The sequence below is a fragment of the Hippoglossus stenolepis genome, chromosome 23 (assembly GCF_022539355.2).
Source record: "Hippoglossus stenolepis isolate QCI-W04-F060 chromosome 23, HSTE1.2, whole genome shotgun sequence".
Taxonomy (NCBI): domain Eukaryota; kingdom Metazoa; phylum Chordata; class Actinopteri; order Pleuronectiformes; family Pleuronectidae; genus Hippoglossus; species Hippoglossus stenolepis.
Window position 1 is genome coordinate 11,914,205 of NC_061505.1, and position 22,327 is coordinate 11,936,531.

At 44.8% G+C, this 22,327-nt stretch overlaps 1 protein-coding gene across 1 annotated transcript; it reads left to right on the forward strand.

Moving 5' to 3' along the window:
* Window positions 1-867: 867 nt before the first annotated feature.
* Window positions 868-20,237, forward strand: chrnb1 (cholinergic receptor, nicotinic, beta 1 (muscle)). The gene is made up of 11 exons (XM_035148969.2): window positions 868-1,080; window positions 3,265-3,398; window positions 5,619-5,663; window positions 6,097-6,206; window positions 9,018-9,126; window positions 9,246-9,390; window positions 9,761-9,946; window positions 12,111-12,334; window positions 14,154-14,329; window positions 18,561-18,708; window positions 18,869-20,237. Exons 1-11 carry the CDS (start codon window positions 1,020-1,022, stop codon window positions 19,022-19,024), a joined length of 1,494 nt encoding a protein of 497 aa, XP_035004860.1. The 5' UTR covers window positions 868-1,019; the 3' UTR covers window positions 19,025-20,237.
* Window positions 20,238-22,327: the final 2,090 nt, after the last annotated feature.

Here is a 22,327-nt window from a genome sequence, read left to right on the forward strand (position 1 = left end):
TGAGACCAGGTTGTGTTGTTTGTCCCCGAAATAATGTTAGAATCATAGACTGTATGTAAAGACGGACGACATGACTGCTCCCCATAAATGAGGCCAAAGAGTTTTAATCGCCCCCTGCTGGCTGCACACCAGGTCCTAAATCCTGCCTCCTCCATGTTAATTGATGAGTCATGGATCAAGCTAAAAAGGTCATGTCAAAGTACATGTCAAATACTTTTTTCTCAAAGATTGTTTTTGTTATTTTAGATATTTGTTATCACACTGATGTTCAAGTGCTCATTCTTCCAGTAAGTTTGGGTTGAATTTATTTGATGCCATGAACAGGAGGTGATTGACAACCTTTCATTATCCCTCATGTTGTCTCATTTCCTCATGTGTTTCACTTGTGTCGAGTGAGTTTGTCACAGTTTGTCTGTTCAGGTTTGGTTTTCGTGTCTTTGTTAGGCTTTGTCACTTTACGTATTATATACAGAATGAATTGGACTTTACAAACATATCTTCTTGGTTAGTCAGATTAGATTTCTGGGGTTGTAAAATATCATCTCAATAATATAAATAGGTTTGTATCTGTAAAGGTGGACACTGCTCGACCCAAACATTGTCATGTTTTGACTTGTGTGGTATTGAACTAAAACGACTGAACCCTTTTATCAAACAAGTCCTTTTTTACCTCCATGTTATTCTCCCCTGAAATATTTCTGTAATGTTATCTTTACTCCTTTTCTCATGGACCCTCACAGGGAGTCCAGCTACAGATTGAGAACCATGTGGTGGGGTGGGGGGCTGCCGCTCTCTGGCTCACACTGAGGGGTGGAGGGGTGGGGGGGAACAGTGACACACAAACCCCCTCCCTCCAGGAGGTAATCGGAGCAGACAGCAGTTGGCCAGGCCGGCCTGAGTGACAGGCAACAACAGTCCAAACCAAAAACTCGCACTGTACACTTCCACTGGAGAACAGGGAGAGAAGTCGCAGGAGTTGGATTAACCCAGTGAGGATCTGTTTTTGAAGAGGGGGGGACATGAAACGCTCGGATCTGCTCCTGCTGACATGTTGCCTGTGCAGCCTGGGCACATTGGGAGGTAAGTGACAGGTCGACACAACATAACCAGGTCCTGTAACAGAGCTGTAGCGGTCATGTAACACTTCAGTATGTAGTATATGGCACATGTTCACCAGAAACCCATCAGTATGAACCAGTGGAAGCCATCAAAAAAACATATTGCTGGATTATTGTTGTGTAAGAGGAGTGATAGTGACAGTTGGCTCAGCTTAATTCATAGTGTGTTGCAATGCAGGTCTGGTCAATTCAGTTTTGCATGGCCTCTATACTCCCCCATGTTGCTTTAGTGTGTACAATGGCCTTTTCCCTGCTGCCCCTCTCATACGCTGATTAGCACCACACAGAGAGGGCAGCTGATGATGACGGGAAAAGTCGTAAGATCTGGAGGTATTTGGTCGGTCCCAGTCGAGATTTGGAGCAGAGCAACAAAGCAGCATTGCCCCCGAGCAAAGCTGCTCGCATGGCTGAAAATGTCAGGCACCAGATTAAAACAATAAGCATTAGGACACATGCCTCCATCAGGACTTTAAGGTTCCATTGAATTCAATCAAACTTCACACACTCTGAGATATCAGTCCGCTGAATGGGCCTTTTTTCCCCCCTTTAAGATCCATGAATTATTCCCAGTGAAAATGTAATGGGTTCTTCCTTGACTTTAACCACAGTCTTTCACAAAGCTTTGTGGAAAGCTGCTGCGATTACTTCCGCCTCTGAGACTATTTAGGGATAAAAGGGAAAATAAGCAGAGACCAGACTGACAAAGTTACACACAGTGACTCATTAGGTCAACTAAATATAATCAGAGACACCAAAGCCAAACACAACATACACAAACTTCGGAGGAATCAAATTTCTGCTATATGATACTACACTATACTGTACTGAACTGTACTACACTGTGCTATACTATACTACACTGTACTGAACAGAACTTTACTACACTATACTATATCAAACTACACTGTACTGCACTATACGGTACTTTACTCTACTCTATTATGCTTTACCATATTATACTATACTATCATGCTTTGCTATACTATACTATGCTACACTTTACTTTGCTATACTCTACTCCACTTCATTATACTATTGTACTGGACTATTCTATACAACATTATACCACAATGTATTACACTATACTGCACATTACTATACTATACTATATTATGCTGCACTTTACTATACTATACTATACTATACTATACTATACTATACTATACTATACGAAAGTAACTATTGCAGCACATTCAGTAGATCAGAACTGGATGTGTTAAATAAGTTACGTGTTTTGTATTTATCATCTCATGTTACCTTAACCATTCCACGAAACCTCAGAGGATTCTATGACTTGTGGTCATTGTGTTGTATTGACAATTTTGAATGAATGTTCATCACTGATCAGTAAATACAAGTCATCAAGTGGGGAAAACGGCTGCGATCCCATTAAAGTGCCTTTTCTGGAGGTTTCATAAATTCCTCCCCTGTCCTTTATCAGAGCGACAACAGAAAACCAAAGCTCACAAACGACCATTCAGATTTCCCTCTGTGCAACACGAGCCTTCAATAATGTCCCACCTCATCGGGTCTCACCGGTCTCCTACTCGAGTTTGACTTATTTACCAAGTCAGGACCAGCCAGGGAGAAGAAAATGCTAATTCTTTTTTTTAGCCTTCCTCAACCGACTCCCACTCCCGCCCATCAGCAGCCATGCAGCCCCGTGCCTAGCTAATGGGGCTGCCGTGCCGGGTGATCGTTGTCATTTATTCCTGTCAGGTCAGATCGTGCTGGGGCCACGGCGGTGCCAAACGTGATGAATGCAGCGTCGCCGGAGCTGCTGATTATAAATGCCTCTAACCTTCCAGCACCGAGCAGGAGATGGCTGCGAATAAAACAGGAGCTTTTTGCATAAAAATGGAGTAGAAGTACAACTTTGCAGCGATCCCTGTCACCGCTAACAGGCGAGGACACAGATTGACAGTATGCAGGCATAAAGGTTGTGTTCAGAATGGTAACAATAATAAATACACACTTAAGGAGGTGGAACAGGTACACTAGGGACATTAAGGCAGAAAAACAACTTGACTAGCTTCAGGGAAATTCTGAAGCTAAAGATCTGATTATCCACTGTTAACAAATCAAACTGATGAGTCAGCTTGATGCCTGAGGTCGTAACCCAAACCTTTCTCCATGTGTCGTCCAGGCGCCGCGGAGATGGAGCAGGTTCTGATGAAGAAGATCTTCACCAACTACAACCTCATGGTCCGGCCAGCCCCCACCCCGGAATATAGGGTGGTGGTCCGCGTGGGTATGGTCCTGTCCTCCTTCGTTGGGCTGGTGAGCGACAGAAATCTCAAAATGTCTCAAACCCTAACCAAAATACAACCGGATTAAGCTAAACAGAGGGGACATGTTTGTGAGAGGCTCTTTAATTCAGAAAAACGAGCAGAATAAATTTTTTTAAATGTTTAAATCTCATTAATTCAGAAAAACAGCCCTGTTTTTCTGAATTAATGAAATAATTAAGCCGTTAATTCAGAAAAACAAGCTGATTTTTTTTTTCTCTAGTAAATACAACACGCTACCGTACTCATGCTTTATCTATGTTATATTTCCAGACTGTGTGTGGCACTCAGAGTCCTGCAGCAGGTCTTTACTTGCTGTGGCTTATGTACTGCAGGTCACTTATACAGTTTCAGAAAGAAAAGCTGCAACCAGCATCACCACAGGCCAAGCAAACAGCCCAGTCCACACAAGCACTGCACTAGTAATAGAAAATGCTGGTTAATTATCGGTCCTCTTCAAAAATGGGATTTTTTGAAGGGTTTCCTGTTCCAGTAGAAGCACAGAATCTCCCGGGCGTCTGTTTCCCACCCTGCTCTCTTACTCCCTTCACATTTCACTGGGCTCAGCCAGAAAATGTAGTTTTGCCTCTGAAGTAAATCAGTGCTTAAAACTCAGAATCGGATTGACACAGACTAACGCGTCTCTATGAGGGTTGAGCTCCCCACGCTGAGGACCACCATCCTTGTAGTCACGCACGACGGGACCTGCAAATGTTTTTTAAAACATCTGAGCAATATGGGGCTAGATTCAGTGCTTGCTGGCCTGCTGAGTCCGATAGCACGTAGAGTCATGCTCCTGATGGGAAGATCTGTATTTCCATTCATCCATGCTTGGGAAATGTGTGTTAGCAAAAGTGTTTCTGCCTGCGTGGCTCCGTAAGAAGGTAAAATGCGAGTATGAAATCCAGCAGACCCACACTGTGCGTGCACACCGTGTCACATTAACATACTCAAGGTCACTCTCACTCTGGGGAGGAAGTCACGTGGGGTCCCTAAGTTGTCTTGAAAACGGACCCACTTTGACGCTCGGTCCCCGTCCGCCCGGAACCCGTCAGCTGGATAACCGCTGCAATATTATTATTAACATTCGCCCAGAGGGAAATTCACACAGTTACAGGAAGTATCAGTGGGCAATAGGCCGGTGATGAGATATGGTGTTTGTGTGTGTGTGTGTGTGTGTGTGTGTGTGTGTGTGTGTGTGTGTGTGTGTGTGTGTGTGTGGTGTGGTATGAGTCGTCGTCTCTTGGCCCCCGACCCCCCCTCTCTCCCAGCCCCTGTCCCAGCTGTCTCCCTGACATTCCTCCCAGCGTTTTAAATAGCAGCCCCGGTCTCCTTCGAGCTGGACGGACAATCACCAGCCAGTGTCTCTGCTCTCAGCTGTTCTACCTGCGTGTGCATCGTAACCCGCCATGTGCAGGGTGATCTCCACCGGCCGAACCTGCTCACATGCAGTATGGACACAAAGGGACATGCCAAAGAACACATGAAAATTATTCTCAATACATTATATATTTCAGCTTAATTTTGTATACCGCTTTTAAATGTAGGCAACAAGCAACAGAAGCAACATTTAATCCAGCTAGTGCATTGTAAGTGGCTCAAATCCAAAGTCTTGAACCTGAAATATCTTCCCAGTTAAAGGTTCAGTGTGTAGAATTAAGTGACATCTAGTGGTGAAGTTGCATGTTGCAGTTGAATCCCCCTCCCCTTCCAAACATGAAAGAGAACCTGTGGAAACCTTCAGCTGTCATAAAAAACTTAAAAGGTTTGTTTTGTCTTGGCTACTGTAAAAAACAAGGGGGCCTCCGTAGAGAGGAACCGCTCCTGATGTAAATATAAAGTATGTAGATATAAAGGGTTAGGGTTACAAAAACAATTCATGCAATTTAGATTATTTTATATTCAATTTCTGCCAATACTTTTGTGTGACAGTTTTGCCGTTCGGGTTCACCATGGCCACACTGCTTGGAAGATACCAAAGTGTTTTATGAGACCCGAACGCACAATCAATTCAGTAGCAGCTTCAGGTGCCTGCTATAATTTTTACAGACACTTGTAGCTGCCACTGAATTTATTGTAATGAGAACTGTGCTGTAAGGAAGGTTATTAAATTCACCTCAGAATAAATGAGATAATGTTCGGTTTTCACAAGGAAAATATGGTGCTAGAAAAAGAAGCTTTGATAACACAGATACTTGTACTTTCCCTCCAGAATATGAAGAATGAAGAAATGAGCACGGTTGTTGTCATGGACCTGGTAAGTCTGTTCACATCAGCTCCGCCCTCCCAGACCTTGTTGCACCTTTGACTACCAAGTGAAGTTTGCTTTGGCCATCTTGCACAACAACAAACGGTCTATGAGCGACAACACAGGCTCGTTGCTGCGTGATGGGGGGGGGAAGCCCTCCACTTCATAAACACTGAACAACCGCCTGCTATTTCTCATCATTTTGACCAACTCAACCGTGACTCCAGCACCAGTGGAAATAAATGTATTAACATCAGACCTGACTCTCCGTGTGCAGCCCACTGCCCATACACCACACAAACAAGCAGGGTAGACTAGCCATAACAACATGGATCAAATGTAAAGTTAAACATTAGGCAAATTACATTTTGGTTTGGTTAGATGAATGCAAAGGGAAATCCCTGCATTTATAAATAATATTTTGTATTCATTTTCCAAACAGGAATGGACAGATCATCGGTTGTCCTGGAAACCCAAGGATTATGATGGGATTGAGGTGTTGCGTATCCCCGCTGCCAAGGTTTGGCTGCCTGACATCGTCCTCATCAACAAGTAAGAAATCACACTGACGTTCATCAATATGAACTCAGAAACTATTTGTTTAATCTCCTCTGTTTTTTAAATGTTTCTTTTTTAAATATAGGATGTTAAGACGTAGGATAGGGTCATTGTGAAGAAAGAAATCTCAGATATCGAGAATAAATTTGTAATATCGTGAGAATAATATAAGATTATGAGAATAAAGTTATAATATTACGAGAATAAAGTGGTACGATTATGACAATAAAGTCATAATTTAATGCAAAAAAGTCATGATAGTACTAAAGACTCATAGATTAATGAGAAAAAGTTCCAATATTATGAGAATAAAGTCAGAATTCAATGAGAAAAATAATTAGATATAAAAACTAAAAATGGGAAGGGAAAAGTGTTTTTCTCCCTCCCATACATTTTAATGTTCCTGTTCCATTTTGATACATTTTGTATTAGGATATTATTCATAATTATATAAATAAAAAACAACATGTGCTGAATATATTTTCCCCTTTTCCTTCCACTGACTCTGAGTTAAGGTCGTTTCTGTTCATGAGTCAGTAAAGATGTATTTGCTGCTTGTTCCACTGCTCCTGATACACAGAGATTCATCCATGTCCGTCCGCTTTAATTCTCGCCTCTCGATCACTTACACCTCTACTCAAGGTCGTAATCACTTCTTAGGACTATTTATTGTTTTGGTTGTGAGAGGAGGTGACGTGGGAGACGCGGTTGCACTGTGTTGTAAAAGCGTAGTGAAGCTTATAACGGCCCATCACCCCCGACATCCACCGGTCACAGCTACGTCGGCACTTTTCTCCACGACCCCACTTTACATCCTGCTGTATTTTACCAGAACGGCTTGTAGCGATGGAGCCCGAACACCACACTGGTCCAGTAATGGAAAGACTACACATATATCACACCTTTAAATGAAATATGTAGACACTTAAAATCCTTTTTTTCTTCTGATGCTCAGCTTCTTCAGCTCAGGAGGCACAAACACAGACTTACACGAATGCAAACATGTCTATACCCTTTTGTGTGTGTGTGTGTGTGTGTGTGTGTGTGTGTGTGTGTGTGTGTGTGTGTGTGTGTGTGTGTGTGTGTGTGTGTGTGTGTGTGTGTGTGTGTGTGTGTGTGGGTGGGTGTGTGGGTGTGAGAGTTTGTCACCGAAGCAGCAGCAGCAGCCCCCTTCACAGGCACGAGGGTTTCAGGAGGGCCCTACATGAAGGACACATGAAGCCTCTCTCTGTTAAATCATCCGGAGCCATAAAAGCCAAACAAAACATCCCGACAGACGACTAAATCTGTGTCTAATTGACTCTGTGTCTTTGTTGTGCATCGTGCTGTGAGCGAAAACAGCTTTGTGTGCAGTGGCGCTGCACTCCGAGGCGTCAGGTGAAATGAATGGAGTTCTTCCCTTTTTTTATCCGCGTCAATTAAAATGTTTTAGTGGGGGTCTCTCAGAACGGGACTGCAGCCAAATGTTGACGTCCTCTTAGGTAAAACTCTGCTTCATCGTGCAGGACAAAGAGACGGGGGAAAGTAGGAGGAAGTGGGACGACATTAAAACGAAGGCCTCGGGGGCTGGATGCTGCTGTTACATGATGGAGTTTGCAGGACGCTACATTAACATGCTAATGATTACAAAGACCAGTACATCCTTTGTTACACTTGTGCCTCGTGTTGGACCTGACATCTGAACCCAGCCTGTAAAAGGTAAAGGAGGTCAGGGTTACACCTCTAACCCTGTTTACTGTGACAAACACGTCAAAACCAACCTCTATGACAAACTGCACAATGACTGGTTTAACTGGTTTTCTGGCCAACATACTGACAGAATGGCATTGCTCAAACACGTCTCCACTTCCTCCAACTATCCAGAAACGAAGCCAAAATATCCCAGGTGCCGCCATTTTACAGATTTGTAGCTGTCAATCATGATGTTTCACCTGTTTTTATAGCATCCGATCGCCAATTAAAACCTAATTTACTGTAAAGTTGATCACTGGAAATACACCAGTTTACCAAGTTTTTGCCCCTCTATGCCACAAGGGGGGGTATGACCTAGAGTGAGCACTTCTGGTAAGGGTCAACAAAGGTCGCTTTCCAGATAAAAGTAGTCTGGACAATGTGATCGGCTCACAAGTTGTTGCCACTTCATGCCACAGGGGGGAGTTTCCCCTAAAGTGAGCACTTCAGTCAGTCAACGAAATACTAGACACCACAATTTATCACATTTAGGATCCAGCATAAGATTCCTATGAGGCGACGGTGCTGCTGGTGACCGCTGAGTCAGCGTTTCTCTTGAAATATAATTAACTCCACCGAGGAGATTATTTGTTTGTCAGCGTTTGTTTGTTTGCTTGCTGGATTACGCATTAAATGTCTTGGAAAATCCGTAAAACATACATTTTACCATATCCGTAAAATGGATATGGTAAAATATCCGTAAAACATACATTCTCAGGATATGTTAGCACAAACACGATAATCATATATTGCAATCAAATGCCTGAGGTAACTTATTGTGCTCATTCCGAGTTCAGCTGTCTTATTGCCTGTGGGAAGAAGCTGTCGAAGACTCTTTTTGCTTGTATGGAGCAACATCTCCTGCCAGACGGCTACTTCTTCCTGTTCCTTTGATGCAACATTGATGACTGTCCATGTGCTGCACTTGTTGTACACGTGTAGCTCGAGTGAGGTCGAGAAAGGGAGCGGCAATCTCATGTAGCGCAGAACACAAGTGGTGACGCTGCTCTGATTTCAGTGTGTGTGGAGATACATACACAAAACAAATCGATTCATTTTACTATAACTTCACAGTAATGACGGCGTGTTTCATGTGGCCTTGAAAGTCCACGTCCAGGCTTACAGTAACGGCAGAGTAACCTGGACCCCCCCTGCACTGTACTGCAGCTCCTGTGGAGTTAAGGTGAACATCAACACACACACACACACACACACACACACACACACCCTGGTTTTCATTCAATTCCTCTTAAGATCGTTCCCCTGCTGTGTCTCCACTCACGTCCACGTCTGTCCCTCCAGGTGACATTGTTCCCTTTCGACTGGCAGAACTGCACCATGCAGTTCCGCTCTTACACGTACGACTCGACGGAGATCGACCTGCAGTACGCGCTGGACTCAAAGGGCAAAGAGATACGGGAGATCCTCCTGGACGATGGCTACACCGGTGAGAAGATGGATGGAAGGATGGATGGCAGAATAAAGGGAATAGTGAGCTCTGTTAAATAAAGGGAAAGGTGTGATGACACACTGACAACATTTCTGAATTAAAGAATAAATTAAACTTTCCGTAGATTGCAACAGTAAAAAAATATGAAGAGTAGTCATATTTGTATGCACAGTAAACGACTGTAAACGGCTGAATCAGTTCTTCCATGTTCTTTATTTTCTTTATTCTGTATTTTTTATTCTATATTTCCTCTTCATTTTGATTGATATCATTCACCAGAGTGTTTCTCCTCACTGTGTGCCCCCTGTGGTATGCAGATGTGTTGCTTTGTCCAGTAAAAGTGATGATTTTGAAATGTTCCCCCCAGAGGGCGGCGAGTGGCACATCAAGCACAAGCCGGCGAGGAAGGTGGTGAGTGACGACATGTACGAGGACATGGTCTTCTACCTGATCATCGAGAGGAAGCCTCTGTACTACGTCCTGAATATCATCCTCCCCTGCATCCTCATCACCATCATCGCCATCTTTAACTTCTACCTGCCACCTGACGCAGGTACGACGACACAAGCCGCTTTGTTAAGAGCCTGAGGTAAAGGCGACTGTGTCAGCATCGCTATGGCGAGCAGGACAGTTATTCCACTGTTTTACTGCTTTCCTAACTGTGCCTGTGTGGTCTGTTTAAATTGGGCAGTCACACACTCGTGCAATCGCTGGAACAGAAGGGATTTCATTTCAGATTAGATAGTCGCTTCCTGGCGCTCAGCTGAATCGATAACCTGGAAAATGAAAACGGTAGAAATCAGCCCACCAACTACTGAGAGTAATCAGCTCGACACTCTGCCCTGCTCGCTGTACCTCCTCGCTTTCAATGTGCTTCCTCCAACAGGCTGGTTTACATTGATTCATCAGGTCATCAGTCTATTTGTGCACCTCCCATGGTAGTGCAGGTAGTAACATGGATATGTGCCCTTATGTTGGCCCGAGTGAATCAGATTTAAATGTGTCCACAGAGTTATGCATATTGCAGAGAGGCTCTAGTAATAAATGACTGGAAAACCTGCAAGAAAACGATTTAAAGAGGCAGTGAGTGTCCGAGTGAGAGCCTCTGGAGTGTCTGCAGACTTTCTCCATCTGGCCCCCTCGTATAAAGTCCGCAGAAACTCCAGAGAAGCTGATGAGCAAACAGCGGGAGAGCCGGGTGGGGGTGGGGGCTCTAACACCCGACAGACGCAAAAAATGAAAAGAAAAGAAATCTCTCAGGATGAAAAAGCCGAGTCACACATGTAGAAGACACCGACAAAGATATCGGGAGAGTTTGTGGTGATAAGAGCCGACGCCTGTGTCCCGTGATCTAAGAATTTATACTTCCTCCTCACTGAGTAAATGTGTATGTTTTAGAGATGGTATTATGAAATGCAAAAAATCTCTAAAGCTTCACAGTCACTGGATCTCTGTGTAGTTCACATTACACGACTGTTTGGTGACGGAGGTCAACGCGCTAAACAATCTTTCACCAGGAGAAAACCGCCGACTGGTCCCCGAACTACATTCAGTCACAAAAACACAGGCGAGAAAAGAAGCTGACTGATCCTCCTGCTCTGCTGTGTCATCCTGCTACAGAATGACACATCACGCTGGAGGAGGTGAAACGCCTCAGTGGACGTCAGTTGTGAAGAATTGAGAGCGGCACCTCTTTATGTCCAAACCTGCCCGAGCCGGAGAGAAAAACCAACCGAGCTCGATCCAAACCCGACAGACATTCTGCTTTTCCAATGCAGTCCAATGCAGTGAATAGAAGCTGCAGTGAGTTTGTGTCACTCTGTCCCTCATACGCATGGCGATCGCCTGATTTCCCTGATCACGGTGTAAAAAATCTGTGGGGAACCTCACCACGACTTCCTACCTGCTTACCAAACTCATAAACTAGGTTAAAGACTGTGTTGGAACTCTCCTCGTGTCGGCCTCATTCGGGTCGTCATCAGTTATCAGCCTTGACACAACCGCCTCTGTTCCAAATCCTCCTGTCTTCTTCTTTCGGCCCAGTTGTTCTCTCCTTTATATCTAAAGCCATTTGCTGTTGTTTCTGCAGCGTTTGACACAGGTGTAATTTCTCTTTAGAAGGAGAAACACATCATCCCGTTCTCCTCCGATATTCTCGGGTTGGGTTCAGCAGCGAATCCCTTATATCCCTCTCCCACCAGGGAAAATCACAACATGCCACATTGTCCAAAGAAAGAGGTGGTTGTCATTTTTCTCCCTTACTGGGACCATGTCTTCCTTTGGCTGTGGGTGGCCGGTGTCCCTGCAAAGTCTTCTCCAGCCTCTGTGCTTTAATTCTCCCCATCTTTTCAGGTTTCTGCTTGTGGGACAGCTCAAGGTCTGCTCCCCTGCACAATCTGCAGACATGTGTGCCCGATCATAAAGAATGATCCTCATCCCTGATACACAGACAAGTCAAGGACATTTAAGTAGTAATAATCCAATAGGTTTTTTTTTTTGGCTGCTGATCAATAATTTTATGCGTTGCACTTTCTTGGATTAAGTTGTCAGGGGAGGAAGAATTCGGACATGTTGAACTTTGTGCTTTTCCGCCAGAGGAATTTTTCAATGCATGGGCCAGATGCTGCTAAAATACTATCTCACCCACACAGGGGGAAAACAAACTTTGTCCGGGTGAAACTCTCCTCAACTCCAGATGTTTTTTTTGTCCTCACCAGGTGAAAAGATGGGTCTGTCCATCAACGTGCTGCTGACCCTCACCGTCTTCCTGCTGCTGCTGGCTGATAAGATCCCCGAGACGTCCCTGGGCGTCCCCATCATCGTCAACTACATCATGTTCACCATGATCCTCGTCACCTTCTCCGTCATCCTCGGTGTGGTCGTCCTCAACCTGCATCACCGCTCCCCCAACACCCATATGATGCCCATGTGGGTCCGTAAGGTGAGGCCCTATATCACAGAGGCCAGGTGGATCCACTTGGTTGGATTCTATGTGTGTGTGTTGGGTTCATGGTGTGTTATGATGACATAATGGTGGCATACAGGATGATTAAGTATATCTTAATAAAAGAACTTTGATCCATGTCTGATCCATTAACACGTAGGAGTTAGGGTGTTTGGCCTATACAGCAGCCTGCCACAAGGGGGCAATAAAGATGTGTTGGCTTCGGTTTTGGGTAGCTGTAACGTCCTCCATTCTTTTGTCCAGTCTATTGAACTGTGGTGTCATTGACGTTAATTGTGGGCCTTGAACAATTAACGTATTGCTTATTTTCACTGTTAAATCGGTAATGGATGTATTAGTAGTTCAGGTTTCGGGCAGTCCACTGAATGAAGTCCACACAGTCCCGAACGCCCTGAACGTCATGTTGCACCATTAACCTCCATCAGCGGCTGCCGCCCTCGCTGCACATTATCTGAAGCTAATTACAGCAGCTCTACACTTTGCTCCGGGTTCTGCAACGTTCGCTGCGACAAGGCTCTGACACATACGGCTGATTCACACAGGTTCAATGTCTTAACTGAACCGAGGGGGGGGTCGGTGCTGGATTGACGGTGACAGGAGCATTATAAGTTCAGCCTCTTATCGCTGCTACTCTCCAGATGTTCAGCGTCCGCGTGGGAAGGAAAGATTTGTGCACAGAACGTGAGAGTCCATTTGGCGCTTATTAGACCCCCCCCCGTGATGTCCTCAAGGTTGGAAGGGGGGGGGGATGCTGTGCTTAGTACAGGAAACTCCTCACACTGGGGGTGGTTGATGGGATCTAGCCAGTATTAAGTATCTGAATGAATGCAGGTCCACGTTAAAATCCGTATTTAAACATGATTTCATAAAGAGACTATTGGGCCTTGACTCAGTGCCATTCTAGTTACTTCTCAATTAAAGAAAAATCACTATACAAGCCACATTTCATTTTTTAGGCCTCTTGCTACATTCCCTATTGCAGCTACAGCGTGTTCCCTGCCAGCGGGATATTATTGATATCCATGTGTCAATACAGGCAAGCCAAGAGTTATTTCAAGAGATGGATATCAAAGCACTTCAAAGTGCAGATAAAGAAGCCATTTTACAGCATCGTGATATTGATCAAGTCTGATATTTGGCCCAGTTTTATCTTCAAGTCCTGTGAAATCCTTTTGAACGTCTGACATCCAAGGAATTCCAGCTGATGGTTTTATAAAGACAAAATCGGAGGGTTTAAGAAACATTCATTTCAGCTTTAATCACGCACATCTCAGAGTACAACTCTCGTCCTTCACTGAGGAGCTCCACTGGAGCGTCCGGAGTTTAGGATCTTTGCTCAAGGACACCTTGAGAGTAGACGTTGAGGAATTGGAGAGCGTTTCCCATTTGGTTTCCCCGCCCACATCATTCAGCAGCAACTGTTCTCAAAGGTTATCTCGCTGCTAAATTCCACATTTTGAGTCATTTCTCACCCTTAATAGGCAAATATGAGGCGAGTACATCTCAGCTTTCCCATAAATCATGAAACGAGGAGCCAAACAAATGGATTTTTAATACAAGGAGAGGCGATGGATTTGGGAGGTCGGTGCGAGCCAACAAGCTATCGACTGAGAGCGGAAAGTACAGTTAAATAACCTTCTGTTTACTAATGTGGTTTATTGGTAAGGAAACACAATACAGTGCGTTTGATGGGTATTTGTTTTGTCCTTGTTTTTGCATAATAGCAGGAAGAAATGCTGAAGAAAGACTGTCTGAACTGTAAATTGTGGATGTTACTCCTTTGCCCTCCTCCTAGATCTTCATCCACATGCTTCCTCCTTACCTTCGCATGCTGCGGCCCAAAGTGGAGACCCCCCTGTTCCTGGAGAACCTGCCCCGCCGAGAGAAACCCAAGATCGCCATCAGCAAAGTGGCCGATGAATACTTCATCCGCAAACCAGACTCGTCCATCTTGTTCCCTAAGCCCCACAGGTGAGACCAGGCGTCCTCAAGGTGAACGTATTTGTGCTTGTGCATGTGAGTGTGCATGTTAGCCCCAATAATTGAATGCCTGCAGATGTGTTCGGATGATAGAATTTTTTTTTTGCCTCGTGTGTGATTTTATGGTTATGCAGTACAGACTGTGCTGACGTTAGCTCAGCCTCTGACAGATCTCAGAGCTGACACTTGTTTCTATATTGACTTTAATGGCACAAAAATGTTCAGGGAAATCTCCCCTGATGTGTATATATATTTGTGTGTGTGTGTGTGTGTGCACATATGTGTGTATGTTTACATGTGCGTGTGTAACTAACACTAGCCTCCTACTGTGTTTTGCGTGTCGATGGTGTTCCCATGATAATATTTTATCCATATCTGAAAGGAATAACATCTAAGTGATTAAAAACACATTCAAAGTAAACTGCCAATGTGTTTCCATAGATAGCACTTTAAAGTGAAACACGTTAGTTAATCTTTCATGTCCTGTGTTTAGTATTCATCGAATTTCATGTATAAGTCCGTGTAGCAGGTTATCTTTGAAGTCAGCTGCCCGGGCACCTTCTGTTTTTCCCACAGCTTGCATTTTTCAGAGCAGTTGCCTCAAATATGGAGAGACGGAATTGTTGCTGTGCATGTACTCCCCTTTTCCTCCCGTGCCTGTATCTCACTTCTAATCTGCCGCAGAATGAGGAGCTGAGGCGATGTGCTCAGGCATCCGAGCAAACACATTCCTAAAAGTCACAGTCGAACATTACGCGCCCTGTATGTAAACATCACGGTGTCACTTTTTATGAGCTCCCAGTAAAAGCTGCAGTTGCAAGCCAAGAGCTGATCAGCGAACAAGTCATATGAGACATAAAAGCCGGAGGTTCACTTTCTGACCTTTGGTGTTAAATTCAGAGACTGTACATTAAGATGGCCCCCAAAGTGGAGCCAATGTTCCTCGATCGTCCCCTAGTGGCTGCCAGCGGTACGGGCCACAAATCCTGCCTCCTTCATGTTAGCGGATGGGACATGGATCCAAGTAGAAAGACTAACTGATGTTCAAAGGCTCATTTCTGCCTCTACATTTGGATTTGATTCATTATTTGTTGCTCTTAAAATGGACTGAAACATCATGGTTTCACATCCCGATTGTAAAATAATGTAATCGGCGCAAGATGGCAACTTTCGTATCCAGAATATTTTGGCTTCATTTCTGAACAGTAGGAGGAAATGGAGAGTTGTCAGCCATCTTTTTATACAGTCTATGAACATCATGCATGAACAGGACTATACAGAGTAGAGGTATTTTTGCTTGGGTGCATAGAAAAGGGGGTATTTGGACCTTAGTTCCCAAACACCCCCAGTGAAACCCAGACTGATGAGTTTCATTAAAGGTTTTACAGAGCGCTGTCCCTGAGGCTGTTGAGTAAGGAGCTGGATCTGTGAGCAGCTGGATGTCGGCCAGCGCTGGCACACAAATTGGTGACAAACTGTCCCATCAGTCTAACTGCGGTCTCCAATGCGCTGGACACAAGGAAACAGATGACCTTGGCATACAGGTAGACTCTGGCCCTCGCAGGAAGTCATCTACATCTTCGTCGAGCCATGCCTCCCCCACCGCTCTATTGATACACCGCCAAAAAAAATCTCCCCACCTCTCCATCCGTCACCTCCTGCGAGAACTGAAGTACGTCCAGGGGGGGGAGGACGGGAGGCGGCAGAGAATCGTTGCTAAAATAATAATGACCTGCGCAAATCAACTCTGACACAATAGAGCGGGACGCTGTGTGTCCAGGTGAAAGAACGGGTGACAGAGGAAGGGGAGGGGGAGGGCCTCTATTAGAGCAGTGTGATGAGACAGCAGTATCTCTCCTGAGTCCACACACACACACACACACACACACACATACACACACACACCTCCTTAATTGGGTTTAGTGCATGTCTTGGCACCAGACGCAGCCAGTTTTAGTTGAATTAGTCTCCTGAACAGTCATTTACTTCTCGCTGATGAAGTTAAGAGGCCAAATTGTGTCTCTCCCTCACCCCTCTCTCTCTCTTATCTCCTTCTCTCTATATGATGAGGCTCCACCTCTCTCAGGTCGCAGCCTCCTCACCTGCCACACTCGCAGGAGCAGCAGCGACGGCTGCGCTGCATCATAAACCCCCCCAAAGTCCTGCACTGAATACCAAGCAGCCCCCCACCCCTGCCCTGCCTGCAAGGCCCCACTCCGCGATGTCATGCTCTCTTGCAGACATGGTGCCACACTGCCCTCTAGTGTCGAGCTGCCTGACCTGCAATTCCTCTTTCCTTGGCTTCACTTATGTCCCAACTTCTAAAAAGTGCACGTGGACGAGGTGTTTCATACTCCAGGTGTTTCATAAGCACACAGATTGCCGAGTGCAGCTGTTCTGCAAAGAGGATTCACTTACTTTTGCCCAGACGAGGTCAAAAGGACGAACAGCAGGTGCAGTTTTACAAGCTTTGTTAAAGAGTTTTACTGCTCAAAATGCATTTTTCTGTGCACCTGTGACTGTTTGTAGATTGTTATTCATTTTGCATCATACTCTTTTATATCCGTGACCCTCAGTCCTTTTACACGTGGAATTTAGTGACATCACAAAAAATATGTCTGACAATTGTAGCAGACAGGATTTAAAGAGCCACTTTCAGATTTTCTGCACAATAACTGATGAATGCAGTCACCAGGTGGACTATATGAAATAGAAGACTATATGAAATAGAAGGATGTCACAGTAAGAGGCATACATATGAAATATTGTAATTGGTATACATTAAACAAATGTAAGTATTGTGCAGAGGACACGAAATAGTGTCTGCAACAGATATAGTGTCATGTCACAGAGTTCCCAGGTACATTTAGATCCAGGATCATATTATGTCGAACAGATGTGATGGCCCACACCTCAAAGTGAGACTAGAATCATTCTTCCCCTCCTGAGACAATGTCATTTCTCTACCAGACACTTTAGCTGCGGGGTCCCGCTGTCTGAGTCGTGCTGTATCACTGCCTAATGTGAGAGGAGTATTAGACGTCCGTGTATGTCTCTCTTCTGGACGCGGCCAGTGGAAATCCATGTGTCATTGCTCAAGGACATGCTGCACTACTACGCATGGAAATGCAGCAGGGAAAATCAGAGCATAAATCGCTGATGAGAAACGCTTGGAGTTTGGTCAGTCGCTGTGGGTCAAAGCAGAACCACAGGACATTTTTAAACAGGAAATAACACTATATTGAAAAGTTGAAGACATGAGCTGATCTGGCTCACTTTATTTATTTAGGTGTTCTTGAGGCTATAGCTTGTCTTGATTGGATGTGGCCCCCATTTCTATAAATAGAACAATACAATATGATATGATAGATCCAATAGATGGATAAATATGTATATATAGGCTTATATATGCTGATATTCGTACATATACACAATCCAAAAATAGTCTTCTGTAATTGTACTGCTGCTACACTACAGTATATGTCAACATTTACCATTACAGCTCAGTTGGTTGCTGTGGCTAATGTGTCTGTTGTGGAACTGACTGTTGCAGTGGGGGGTTTTAAGTTTAACCGGGAAGCTCGAGTGTGAGGAGGCAAACAAACGTGGATTTCGATTACATCTGATGTGTGAAAACCCCGCGAGTGACAAAGATAGGAAGCAACTTTCTAACCCAGCCCCAAGCCCCCAGCGACCCCTGGCACCCAATTGTAGCTGACAGTTGGTAACGGAAGGCAACAAGTAAACACAGCAACACGCACACGCACACACTCACACACACACACACACACACACACACACACACACACACACACACACACACACACACACACACACACACACACACACACACACACACACACACACACACACACACACAGGGTTTCTCAGCCAGAACAGCGCAGTCAGCAGATGCAGAGCGGTGACTCCCACGCCGGTACAGCGAGCCCTGGGAGCTCCTCTGACCTTCTCTCTTTTATTCCCCTCTGAATGACGAGAGGAGTGCAGAGGAGACACGGAGCCCGGCCTCCTGCACGCTTCACTACTTTACAGCTTTTAATTAGTGCGGCCTGACGTCTGCTCGCACGTTGCTACATTCCACAGGCCCGTGTGCGTTTGTTCAGCTCAGGTGTTGACACTGCATGTGGACCCGCTCGATTACTCCTGAACCGATGCGATATTTATTGACCATGTGATGTTTTGTGCATTTTGTGGTGTGCAGGTTTCAGCCAGAGGGCATGTGCACGGACATGAGAAAGTTTATCAACGGCCCCAGTAGCTACCTTTCATTACCGGACGAGCTGAAGTCAGCCATAGAAGCCATCACATATATCGCAGAGGCTCTACAGGCTGCGAAAGACTACGAGGCTGTAAGTGTCTTTTCTTGATGTCTCATAACTTTATGTTTCAATAATCTTTGATTTTGCATAACTTTGTTTCTCACTCTGGCCATCATTTCTTTTGTCCCCTTTCTTATGCTTATGTCCGTCCATCCTATCGCCATCTCTACCACCTGACGGCCTTGTCCAGCTGAAGGAGGACTGGCAGTACGTGGCCATGGTGGTGGACCGCATGTTCCTCTGGCTCTTTGTCATCATCACCACCGTGGGAACCTTGGCCATCTTCTCCGACGCCAAATTCAACCACACGCCCACTGACCCTTTTCAAGTCCAACTGAATCACTGAAACGTTTGAGTTTCATCAGCCATCTTCTCCTTGATGTACCGCCTTTTAGAATAAGGGAAATGGGACATTGTTGTATTGCCAGTGATTCTCTCTGTGTAGTTCACCATTGTGCCGCCTGCACCTCACATTGCACCTCACATTGCCTGTTTGCAAAATGACCTCAAAGTGTTTCTCTTGTTCATTTGAATGTAGCATAGACAAAACAGATGAAGCACATATTGACTATATACAATACAACAAAACCAATAGAGGGTAGAAACTTGCCGTGTCTCAAATTGAAAACTTCACTTAGTACATATACGTGTAGTACACGTGTCCACAGTATACTCACTAACATTGTTTGTACAATTTGACTGGTTGTCTCGGATCAAACCATAGAGTGTCCGTAAGGATGTACGACATGACAGCTCCCTAAGTATAGGTCAAAAACCGTGCCTCCTCCATGTTAGTGGATGGGACATGGGTCAAACTATACTATACAACTATACAACTATAAAAATGATGTACCTGATAACATTTTTATGAATTACTCCTAAGCAAAAGGCCTGTTGTCAATGTGCAAGTAGGTGCAATTGAAAGGACATCTTGAGGTTTCTCGGCCGAATAAGCAGCCGTGCACAAAAACATGAAAATGTGAGCGCTTGACATTGATCATTTAAACCAGCACAAACTGCCGTGCACGTCCAGTAGCATCGATTAGCCTGTTGCATGAAATATAACGATATGGAGCCAATGCTAGAAACGCCTGACATGTAGAAAATATTTATCGGATTTACTGGGGAGTTTTTCAGTGTATTACTTTCAGTAGGTCTGAAGAGTGTGGATCCTGCGTTGGATACTCATACATAGTGTTAACACATAAACACCAAGACCAACCAGATGCTATAATGAGCGAGCTGTGTGCCTTTCATTTCCCTGTGTCAGAATGTGCCAGAGCGTGGCACATGCTCCGTGGATATTTTGGCCACTGAAGTAATCCTCTTTGTATTTTCGGCAGCGGTGTGCATGTGTGTGAGTGCGGGGCAGCACGCTAACTCAATTCACCAGTCGCACCGATGGCCTCTGGAATTTCCATCATGCACAAGACCTGTGCCACATGATTCTCTCACATGACACAAACACACGCCTGCCCTTTTAATCTTGTGCTTTCATTTTTTTGTGTGTGTTTCTTTTTTTTTAAAATAAAGATCTGAGGGGAGGATATTAAAAGCTCCATCTGTTGTCAGAATTGTTGCCGTGAGAGTTGCGACCCTCGCTCCGTCACCTGCCTGCTCTGCTATTAATAACCGCCCACACACACACACACGGCACCACTTACTGGACATTGCCGCATGGGCTTCCCTGACATTTCCCTGTGTGTAAGTACACTCATGCATACGTGAGGCGTGAGCCCTGTCAGCTGAGGCATCCGAAGACTGTCTGCAGCTCATTGTGGCAACAGCCCTGCAATGTTATAGACCCGGCTGCAGCAGCATCGCCCCAGTGCTGTTGAGAATTACTTTCGTTTCTATCCCCGGCTTATTATCTCACTCTCTGACCTTGCATGAAACTGTAGCATCGAGAAGACGGGGCCGCTCGACAGATGCACGGAAACACCAAGGGGGCCCTTCTGGCTGATGTATTTATACCAGGAGTGGCGGCATGCAGGAGGGCAAGTCGGAGACATTCTCCTTCTCTCAACTCTCCACGTGGCTCTGATTTATGTTGCGTTTGTGCACTGGAGACCCTCACCGGGATGAGCGAGATCAGATAGTATGACCTCAAATACAAAAGAAGGCAGGTAATTGAAAGTTGAGACAGAGATGAAGTGTATATATGTTTCCTTATCTCGTGTAACAGATACAAAAAAAAACCTTCATGACCCTCGGAATACAGACATCATAAAAGGCGACATGAAGTCCATTCACAGTCCTTCGCTCCATCGATAAGTCTTACCAGGAGGTCTCGCCTCACCATTTCTGTGGCGACAACATCCATCTCTATTTTATATATTTGACATAATTTTCTTCCCTCAAGCTCACTTCAAGTTCAATATCAGCAAGACTGAGATGCTCTTGCTCTGCTCGCGCTCCGGATGAGTTGGACTTCTCCATCACTGCCGACGACGTCTCCTCCTGCTGAGAGGTTCGGTCATCCCAGACTCACCGTAGAGCATCCGTCACAGCAGAGCACACTCTGCCGGTGAATTTCATTTTAATTCCCACACATGCATTAGCTTTAATGGTTTGGAGACATATCGAGTCAAACCATGTTAGCGTCGCTCTGCTGAATGACGCAGTTTCAGCTCTTCTAACTGCTCCCCCCTCTTTGTCTTTATTTCACTTGCCATGACCACGCCGATTTCCATACAATAACATCAGAGCTGCTTAAGAATGGCTCATTTCGTTGGTGGACTATAAAAAGGTAGTTCCATACTGTTCATATTACTTAAAGCGACACAATGCTACAGATCGGATGTGTAATTCACTGTCGTAAAAGCGAGCTAACACAGGAAGCAGGTAGCCAGAAACTTTGGCCCAACTTGCTATACCTCTATGGAAATGGGTTTATCTTGCTTCTTATGATTAATTAGCAAGTCGATAACTTCACTTTCGCAGCCCGACATCAAGCAAGCAGAACAGACGGAGCAAACAAGCAAAGGTTTTGACTTCTGCATCTCACCAATGAGTGAAAACCGCTCTGATATTCACTCTTATTCGATTTCTTACTCTTGTCCCCACTGAGAATGGTGAGCTCTGGCTGTTAGTGTGTGACGTTTGCCGTAATGTACCAGCACAGTACACCTCTTAGATTAGTGCAGTCCCAGGCATCCAGGGGGCGCTGTGACAAAGACAGACCTGCCATGCTCCCTGTTATAAGATTGTGCACCATCAAAATGATTTTGAAGATGTTATTCTAAGGTATAAAAATGACCTGGTGTTGCTTTAAAGCCACTATTGGGGTTTAAGCAACTTATTTATCAATGAATGAGTGAAAAGTTAAAGAATTCCAGTCAAATCTGGCCTGAAGGAAGCATAGACAACCACATCCATGGGACATTGTTTTAATAATTCCCTCACCCCTTCCCACCCCCTCTCTGCATGTGTACTGTAGCTCTTTAAAGGACCCCCATTCAAATCTGACAGTAAGAGACGATTTAATCAAAAAATGTTTTAACAATATACAACTGAACCTGGAGATATACATGCAAAGCTTGAATTCCGGCATTGCTTGGAACAGGCTGAGGAAACAGTACAGGGGGTATGCAGTGTAATGATTGAGGAGATTTGATCTAACAGGGGAATAAGAACGAGAGGAGAGGTC

Excerpts from the sequence above, each read along its gene's own strand:
- chrnb1 (XM_035148969.2), top strand. The coding sequence starts at position 1,020 with ATGAAACGCTCGGATCTGCTCCTGCTGACATGTTGCCTGTGCAGCCTG. Across the intron at positions 3,399-5,618 it reads TGTCCTCCTTCGTTGGGCTG|AATATGAAGAATGAAGAAAT; the intron begins GTGAGCGACAGA and ends CTTTCCCTCCAG. Across the intron at positions 9,391-9,760 it reads CCTGGACGATGGCTACACCG|AGGGCGGCGAGTGGCACATC; the intron begins GTGAGAAGATGG and ends TGTTCCCCCCAG.